The sequence below is a fragment of the Sander vitreus genome, chromosome 22 (genome assembly GCF_031162955.1).
Source record: "Sander vitreus isolate 19-12246 chromosome 22, sanVit1, whole genome shotgun sequence".
In the NCBI taxonomy this organism is placed as follows: domain Eukaryota; kingdom Metazoa; phylum Chordata; class Actinopteri; order Perciformes; family Percidae; genus Sander; species Sander vitreus.
This window is the reverse complement of record NC_135876.1, coordinates 13,212,837-13,222,712: the sequence shown is the minus strand read 5'-3', so window position 1 is coordinate 13,222,712 and position 9,876 is coordinate 13,212,837. Positions and strand designations below refer to the sequence as shown.

At 40.6% G+C, this 9,876-nt stretch overlaps 1 protein-coding gene across 1 annotated transcript; it reads right to left on the bottom strand.

Annotated features, from left to right (window-relative positions):
- Window positions 1-8,575: 8,575 nt before the first annotated feature.
- On the bottom strand, window positions 8,576-9,876 carry cbln2b (cerebellin 2b precursor). Its single transcript, XM_078280925.1, has 3 exons — window positions 9,589-9,876; window positions 8,878-8,997; window positions 8,576-8,773 (listed from the first exon to the last, which is right to left on the bottom strand). Exons 1-3 carry the CDS (start codon window positions 9,874-9,876, stop codon window positions 8,576-8,578), a joined length of 606 nt encoding a protein of 201 aa, XP_078137051.1.

Genomic DNA, 9,876 nt, shown 5'->3' with positions numbered 1-9,876 from the left:
TGGGCGCACCCTAATGGAACCAGAGTGGAACTGCAACCAGTTCAGAAGCCGGAAGTATCGAGAGAGTGGAACTTCTTCCCTTATTAGAAATTCAAAAACGGTGTTCCGACGACAGTGGTGGCCTAAAGGTTAGAAAAGCGAGCTTAAATCCCCAGACCGACAGGATAAATCTGGGTGAGGATAGTGAAAGAGCAGCGCTTGTTCCTCCCTCATTACCACCACTGAGGTGCCCTTGAGCTGCTCAGTGGCCAGCACATCAGACTGTGGTTGTACTGGGCAGCTTCCAAGTATGGATGTATAACTGTGTGAATGTGATCAGGGTTTTCCTGCAAAGAGAGGATTCCTCTCAGTGAACCTTCCCTGAACAAATAAAGGTGTTAAAAAAAAATAAAAAAAACACTGTTCAAACTGTATTTGTCCTAACTGGACGATAACTTTCTATTCTAGAGTTTAATCTGTGCTATTGATGGGAGGGTGTTATTCATTCTAATGATGAGAATGTAATGCTTGATTCCTCCTTCTCTAAGCACTTTCTAATTTATAGTCAAATATGAATGCAGCAATTGGGTTATTGGGATCATAAAAATTTTGTTTTTCATGGGAAGAAATAAAACTGCTTTCTTATCACCATAAATAAACAATAAATAAATATTTGAACTTGCCAAAATGAAAAGCCTATCCAGATTTACTCTGGTCCAGCACTTGTTCGGTCACTCCCTTCTTTTCTCTTCTTAGCTTCCTCAGTCAATGTCATCTTCGGTATTTTCGAATCTGCCATGATGTTGGTAGCAGCTGCTGAACCCGCTTCTGTTGCCCGATCGCCCGGCTCCAGTTCTGGTATTACACCAGTGGCACTCCCAGCCAGCATACTGGCAATCAGAATGTACATACTGTGTAGAATTAGTATGTAGTATGGATTTGGGGCATAGCTAAAAGGTGTTGTTCGTGCTGGGTTAGGGGTTACTTTCAACCTCTCTGTTATGCAAAATATTACAGGGATTTTTTTTAAAATGAAGTTATAAACACCTTTAGATATATGTTACATCTATATGCTACACTGGGTATATTCTGTACTTGGCGTCACTCACTATAAGGTGAGAAAGCTCCTTTTGACAGACCGATAGACTGACTTAAATGTGGTTCGTGATTAACATCTCCTGTGTCATGGGAATAGTCACTTTCCTCTTTACATACATTCATGCCATCTTCATTTCAACTATGTTGGGAGAAGTTGGCAGTTCAGCTCATTATCGTGTAGAAATGTGACATCAAACATGAAAAAAACAGCCCAAGGAATCAATATGGACCTCATAACTCTAATTCTATAGACACTTCTTATCACTGCACCTTGTGTTATATTAAAATGAATTACTTTTGTAGTGGTCATAGCATGCAATCTGGAAAGCTGGTAACTGTCTGGTCTCACTATAAAGCAATACAGAGACTTAAGAGGCATAAGTTAACAGCTGTCATGTCTCCGACAGTGAAGAACAATAGTGCAGAGGTTTCATGTAGTTGTGGGTGCTCCGCATACCATCACAGAGCTGTGGCAAATGTAATAATCTATAGAAAAGTCTCATTAACATCTGTAGGGTGACAGGAATCACGTGAGAGGTGTCAGCCAGGTGGTGACTTTGTTTAGTTTTCTTCTTGTTTTATTGAATTTTTTGCAAAATATATTTGCCATAAGCACACTCTTCTTACTATAGTTATAGCCTCGCTTTGCCAGAACCTCCTCCAAAGCGCGCTGGAGGAGAGTCTGGCTACTCAACATAGCATTCGGGGATGGGAGGAAAACGTGCTCTGGTTTGTTGGCATTTCCTTAAACCAATCACAATCGTTTTGGGCAATGCTAAGCACCGGAGAAAAGCCACGGTGCCGCTGCAAAATAGGCTCAGAAGGAACTTATTTTGGTGGAACGTGTACGTTTAAAAGTTGTTTTAGTCATGCAACAGAAAATTCAGATTGGACAGATAGTCTAGCTAGCTGTCTGGATTTACCCTGCAGAGATCTGACAAAAGGTTAACCATAGTCCTCATAAATGGACCGGAGTTTAAAATGCCAACACAAAGGAAGCCCAAGGCAACGGGCATCTGGCCAGAAAAATCTGGTGGATTTTCCAACAATAACGGAGCAATCCCGTAAGTGGAACGTCAAGGATAGAGACTACTATAGTTATAACGATCCATGCATACAAGAGAAAAAAGAAAAAAACACTTACATTTGACACCTGATTTGTGGTCTCTCTGGTCCCATCTGCTAAGAAAACAAACTGTGGATGAAATACCCCAAATATTGAGTTATGAATGGGTTTCCATTAGCAATATAACATATACTGGTTTCTTGGCTGTGGTTGGTGGTGATAGTCTATTTCCAGTTACTGTAGCAGGAAATGTAATCTTATTAAACCCCATGTTATATCCCTTCCAAATGATCTATAAAATTACCATACCAAGAATCCACACCTACACCTGTAAAAATAGTCTTATTGCTGCTGCTGCAATGTGTTCATGTTAGTCACTCTACACAAGTGTGTGTATTTCCCTATGTGTGTCCGTGATCCAACAGATCAACAACTCGCAGTGTGTGTTTTGTCATCTTCCCCAGCTAGTTCTGCTGAGGCACAGTTTTTCCCATTCTAATGAATGTAGTTAAACTGGTTATAGATGCTGGGTCCAGGATGCCTTCTCTTCAGGCTTGCTGTGCCTGAATCTAATGTGTAGACGGATGATGTATTGGAACCATCACATCAAGGAGTTGTTCATATGAGCCTGGGTTGCCTGGCTCCATGTTGCTTACTGTCGGTGTGTGGCAGGGGGCTGAGGGGTGGGCTTGGACGAGTTTGTATTTTCTTTGGGGAATTGCGTGTTTCAGCGGTATGGATATTGCAGGCTGTGGCAGAAGGAATAAACAGACTTTCTCTGTCTTTTCCCTCTCCCCCCCCCCCACCCCGCCCTTTTCTTCAGGGATGGGCCTGTTCACAGAGGCGGTTCTGTGACTGATGTTTGTCTGTGTTATGCGTCTATTTATTTGTTTGGCAAACAAATGCATTATTAACAAGCCACTGCCACATGTTATCCTCTCTGTGTATTCTCCGTATGCATCAGTGTCTTTCTATTCAAGTGCAAATTAGCTAGGTCACTGCACTACCTCAACTGTAATCCCAAAGTCTAAGGTGAAATTTGTCTCAAAAGATTTATTATGACCTATATATATATATATCTATCATGTGATACAGTCTTTCAATTAAGAATAAGAATATCCCAATGTGCAAAAGTGCTTAATTCTGTCTTACTGCCTGGTAGAATAGGGCACAGGTGGTTTTATGTCTTCTGCAAGTTATGTCTCCATGCTTTGCCGACAAAATGCCGCCATTACCATGGCCCGTGAAATTAGCAGGGTTCATTTGGAAGGAAGCCTATGGAAAAAGGTTTTAAAGATGATATTAAGAGGTCTGGACCATTAAAAGTGGTGATAAATCCTGACATTCAGTATGCACTTCCTTTTTAACTCACAGCCGCATTAGATATTCGATTGAGCGGGCCCCTAAGTGTCATTTCAGACCCAAAAGGAAGTGCCTGTAGGTTTGCCTGGGAAAATAATGCTGTGAAAAGCTCATTCACATACACAATTACACTTAAGGCAATTTCAGCCATAACAGGGAAAGGACTGGGAGAATATGAGTCTATGGCAAAAGACACCTTTTCTGAGACTTTTTTCCCCTCATGCATACCAATGTATTTAGCCCATCTGCAATCAAAAGGAAAGGTTGGAAATCTTTTTAGGGTCTCTCTCCTTTGGCACTGTGTCTTGAGAAAAGATACAATGCACGTACACACACTGAAAAGAAGAAAGAGCTGTAGAAATTGATGAAATATCCAAACACAAATATCGCATCAAACTTGGCTTCATTAGTCGAACAGATCAGCCGGTGAAAATGCACATTTCGAGATAATTACTTGATAATTGTTGCTTCTCGTTACTTTGTTTTCCGTGGCTCTGAAAGGAAGTGAGTGAAGCAAAGTGCTCAACTCCTCTGCTCTCAAACTACAGGAAACTATTTCTCAAAGGTCTTGCAGCGTGCCGGCAGTATCAACATGTTTTCTTGACCTCAGGTCTTTGAATGAAAAGTAAATGTTGGATCTGAAGCAGACAGCTTCTCACTGCTACAGAAAAGAAACGTCTTTAGTCTTTAGTTGAGGTCAAGTTTATCCTCAGTGTGCGCTCTTACTGGAATCTGTGAAGACGGAACTCTTCAGACAAGTGGATGTTTCAAGGTGAAAGCACCAATTTCTTTATACTACTTACGCTATGAAACATATAATATAACAAATCTAATTTAAAAATGTTGATTTAGACCTATTTAGCACTGAATATAAGACAGTGTATAACATTTTTGACGTGTGAGGAAATTATCATTGGTATGAAGCCAATAGCACCTTTGTAACACAAATGGTGCTGATGTCAGGGTGGATGAAGAGCGGAAACTGTTTTGGTTTATGCCACAGAAAGCAAGATTATGAATAACTATTGGAAAAGAAACGGTACAAATTAAACCCTGTTCTTGCTTGATGCTAAAATATAAGACTTTGTCATTTACTACAAATAAATAAATAAATTGCAGTGATGTTTGATGCGAGGAGGAAGACGAGGGTGGCATTTATCTTGTTTACACAAATGATACATTTTTCTTAACGTGTAAAAAAAGAGAAAAGATGACACTTAACCTGCCAACTATCATCCTTGTTAAAACTGAACAAATCACCTACTGCAGATATGCAAAGGCAATGTAATTAAATGTTTACAGACTGCAGGAGGAGCTGAAATGAATGTCAAAGCTGTCTTGATCTTCAGAGGACAGCTTTCAGATCAACACCAAACAACAAATTCTAAATGCTAAAATGGTTTTAATGTTCCATTTTTTCTGCAGTGGATTGAAGATATGTTTTGAAAGTTCCAAATATGAGCCACTTCATTCAAGGCTGAATGAGCTGGAATTACACTTACTGTGATGTGCTTGCGTGCTAGTGCATAATGCTTATAAGTGTAAATGTGTAGACTGCGTTGGTGTTTACACACTAATGATGACTTTCCTCTGATGAGTCTATTACATAATTTAGACTCCAATGTAAAGAACACTGCGGCACCTTCCTGCTGCGGGGTACCCACGTTGTCGCCAGCCTGTGATCTTACTGCATGTGCTGTGTCCTAGAGTCATACAAATTAAAAGGACCAATCTTCAAAGGATGTCTATCATGAGGAATAAAATATTTAAAGGGACCAAGAAGAACAAATAATGCTTTAAAAAGCAAAAAGGTCATATGAGTTCAGGGCTTTTCAATGGCGTGTGGCCTACAAAGCACAGTGAAATACCATCTGTGCTTCCATAAATAAAAATGGACCCCATATTTGAAGACTGATTGTACTTTGGGGTGGAGAAATGTTATACTACATGTAATACATATAACATGGCTGGAAACGTAGGTGACTCTACTTTCACATCTAGAAATAAAAACTACCAGATGGGCTTAGTAAACTGGAGGAATAAAGGTATATTTTATACAACATTTGGATACAATGTGCCTATCAAGGTGCAAAAAATATTTCTTTTTAGATTTAACATAAAGATCTCAACGAACATCTCTCATCTTGCACTTTAATAACCCAATCTATGGAAGTTATATTTTTTTACATGATGGACTACATTTACTCTTATTTGATAGTAGGCGATAACCAAAGTGTTTTTGTTTGAATTTCTCATTTGCTGTGTGCACCGAGTACGTGTTTGACTGTTGTCTTAATTACCTCAGGAAATCATTTGGAAACAGACCTTTCATACAAATATGGGCACAATTAGCACTTTATAGACCCGTTGAACACAAACTCCTAATCACTCAGTTTCCGCTGCCTTGTGCAATCCTATTACTGGCATCAGCAGGCTATCAGCAGGTTTTTCCTTTGTTCTCAGCTGTTGTGTTCTGTTACTCACAAGATAAAGGTGTATCTATATACCTTCATATAAAGCAAATAGCCACGTAGAAGAAGCAAGCATGCAATCTCAAGTTTCCAGATGTTCACATGTATATCATCAGTTATAAATGCAAATGTTTTCTTAGCCCAGAAGCTCTGGGATTTCATTCTTATCCCACATGAACAAACAATCACTTCTATGTATGTTTGTGTTTGACACAGTGCAATTGTTGAATGTGTTTCAACAAGCTAAGGATTATTTTAAAGTGTTGCAATAAGGCTCTTAACTCTTCTGGCTCCATTGCTCATAAACTACGTTTTTTTTTCTGCCAATGTCATGCTGGTTTTGTTTTATTTTCCTGATGTTCAGCCAACCAAAGGGTTAAGTCACTCAAGAATCTTATTGATTTAAGCTTTACAACCTCAACTCTTGAGCTGTTTCAACTGGTTTGATTGACTAAAGCAACACATTGTTTATAAGCCAATATTCACAAAGTCTGCAGTGTATCCCCTTTTGTCTTACGCAAAGTAATTAAGAAGCCATGTTTTGTATTTATCAGTGACTATTCTTTCGTTGTTTCTTTTCCCCAAATCTTCTCCTACAGATGCCCCTGTTTTAGGACCGGTTTGCAAGCACACCAAAGCCCATCTTGCATACAGGACGTTTAAAAGTGACCCCAGAGTTAACACTGCAGCTTTTATAATACAACAGTGCTTGCCTTCATAGCACTAAAAACGGTCAAATGCTCTTTTCCAAACTAAGCTGAAGCAACACAGTTTGCCCTTTGACCCAATAGATTCACATCAGAGAGATAAGCTTGGGTATCTTGACCTTATAAATTAAAGACAACTTAACTGCAACTTCCATAATTGTACAAAATAGTAGGGACTTCTTTCTGATATTGAGTTGCAGCGTACTTTCGCTTTTGCTTTTGTTCAGTAGATACCTCAATTGCCCCGAACTCATCTGCAAAAATCATTAATTAAAAGATTCTGGCACAAGTCACTTCTTTGCTTTGATTCAGATTTAGAGGTGGCCTTGAATTTAGTTAAATGTGAGAGAGAGAGAGGGAGGGAGGAGGGAGTGAGAGAAGGTGTGTGTGTGTGTGTGTGTGTGTGTGTGTGAGAGAGAGAGAGATTATCCAAAAACGTTGATTTTCAAACAAGATGGCATCCAACTATGTGATAGGAAGAAAGTACACCACAGGGGTGGGGACTGGCGACTCTTTGCGCTTGTTAAACTACAGTGTACACTTGTTTTGCCTTCTTTTATCACACCATCCTCAAGCCTCCAACTGCGATTCTCCATCAAAATGTATGTTTGTTTAATTCGGGGTTCGTTTATGCTCTATAACAGGAAGCGTTTCTATCCGTCCTGCGCTGCAGGCGCTCCTGTGTATTGTAGTTGCAAGTTGATGCTCAGTATTTCCGTTCCAGCAATGCTATTCTTAAAAACTAGATTTGCATGTCTAGTCGTTTATCTTATGAAGAAAAAAAAAGTCGTTATATGTATTTCTTAGCGTGTAACAAGTGCTGCTGCAAGACTTTTTTAATGAGGAGTCTAACTGTATATTTCAGCACCGCGGACAGCGACTAAAGCGAGCTGGTCATACTGTCTGTTTCCTCCTGAGGCCTTTGGTTTGGTCTAAACTAACTCTCTCACTTCGAATAATAATAAAAACACTTTTTGTCCCCCTGTTGTCTTAAAGTGCAAAGTCATGTAAATAAAAAGTGATAAATGCGCTTAGCCTATACAATACAATATATTTTATTAAGCGGGACATAGGATTCGTCTATTATTTCCACAATGTACATTTGGTGAGCAACGTCACTGAACATTAAATCAGTCAAAGCTACGCAGATTCCGAAATGTAGAACACACAATAATGTGAATAAGTACTTTGTAAATTATATAAGTATTCTTTAATAAAAAGGCTCTAAGTCGTCTCTGGTGGCTGAAATATGTCGCCTTTTTTCTCTTTTAATAAACTCGTCGGCGGCCTACATTTGGCTTATTTTCAATATGTTCAGCATCCAAACGCAACACCATTGACAGCACAAAACAGTAAAAGTAAAAACTTCCATTCGTGCAAAAAAAATGCCTTGGGCGTGAGAGCACTTCTTCTCAGGTTGTCCATAATTCCACATATTTCACTTGAACGGAAACCATATATTCTTTAAGGCTATACAAACATAAAATAGATCATAACACACTCGGCCTGTCCAGGACGTCAGTTCTTCCACTCATCATCTTCTCCCTTGTCCATTTTGCCCAGGTACACACGTTCGTCTCTTGGCAAAGTTTGTTTTCCAAGCAAGAAAAAAAAATCCACATTCCCGACAAGCACACGCCACTGGCCGATCAATACGTTTAATCATCCAGATTGCGTGAAGTTGACTGATGAATTTGAATATATGAAACTCCAAGGAAACGTTCATATTTGACTAGATAGTGGACAAGTGTAGGTATACAGATTTCCGTCGGCTTCCTTGGCAGACAGTTTTTTAAGTTGAAAATAAATGACATGTTTTTTTTCTTCTTTTTTTTCTTTTTGTTCCTCAACCTAAGCAGAGTCCCGTGCGACGTGGATCATCGCAGATTAGATTATAGAGGAAAGACTAGAAAGCCTGAGAAGGTGGAGTATTTCCATCCGCCCATTAAGGTACCCCGTTCCAGCTTCAGAGAGACGCGGTCCTCCCGTTCAACCATCAGCAGTACTCCGTTGCTTGCGGCCTCTCTCGTAACGTCCTGGTCACCGGCGAATGCTGATATAACCGGATAATCATTCTGCATCAGGTTCACCTGCAGGAGAGGGGAGAGTTTAGTCTCGTGCTCAGTTCTCTCGGTGTACAGAAATGCCATCTATTAAATGCTAAACACAGACCAACTGTTTCATAATTGCTCACCTGTATGGTTTGTCTGTTGTAGACCTTCACCACGTGAAAGCTGAAACTATATATCCCCCTCCTTGGAGCCTGGAAAACACTTGCTTTGAGATCGAAATGGTTGCCGATGTTCACTAAAACCTGTGATCAAGAAGGGCGCAAAATGAGACAGCGCTTTATTCCCCCCCCCCCCCACCTGCATGCTTCACTTAACAAAACAGCTGATTTTGAAGTAATGTATTGTTCGTCTCTGCCACGCATAGTGACTACAGAGAGGCTATCAGTCATACTCTGGTTCTGGTATGCCAAATGGTTTAAGGCTGCACACTCGCAGTTTGGGATGGGTCCCAATTTGATGCGTATAACAGGCCGCTGTCCAAAGACCTCAGCCGTGACAACTTAGTGGAACATCCGAGCAAAAGCAACACAATGCACATGTATTTTCGGCCGAGGCCTAAGACGCACATGTGATCAATGATCCTGCATGGATGATCCCTCGTTTTGGCAGCGCATATTCTGAATCACGCCAATTACGCACAACATTAAATTAACAATTTTCAAAGGAAAGCATTGTGTTCTTTAGGTTATAGATATGTAGGGCTCTGATCACACAGAGCGGTATATATATTGTAGAGAAAAAAAGAGGCAATGGAGCTACGATATTGGCCCATATCTGATTAATAATCGACTTTTGCTGTACTGTGTAAGTGCTAAATTCAGTAAACATCTGACCTGGTCAAAGTAGATGGTCATAGACGTGTTGCTCATATCTGATGGCTCATGGTTGGTTCCACGCACGGCGGAAAAAGCCACCTTTGCCCCAGCGGAGCGGACTGATATGCCAAGTGAGGAGGTGACCGCTCCGTCCGAAGAAGGGTTCGAGTCGCACACCACAAGACACTTCCCTTCGAGCACGATGGGCTCCGAGTCGTTCTGACCGAGGCAGAAAGCCACGTCGCATCCCAACAGGAGGACCAGTGCCAGTATGGCACAGGGTCCCGGGCAGCGCGCGGGCACCAT

Excerpts from the sequence above, each read along its gene's own strand:
- cbln2b (XM_078280925.1), bottom strand. The coding sequence starts at position 9,876 with ATGGTGCCCGCGCGCTGCCCGGGACCCTGTGCCATACTGGCACTGGTC. Across the intron at positions 8,998-9,588 it reads TGACCATCTACTTTGACCAG|GTTTTAGTGAACATCGGCAA; the intron begins GTCAGATGTTTA and ends TCTTGATCACAG. Across the intron at positions 8,774-8,877 it reads ACAACAGACAAACCATACAG|GTGAACCTGATGCAGAATGA; the intron begins GTGAGCAATTAT and ends CCTCTCCTGCAG.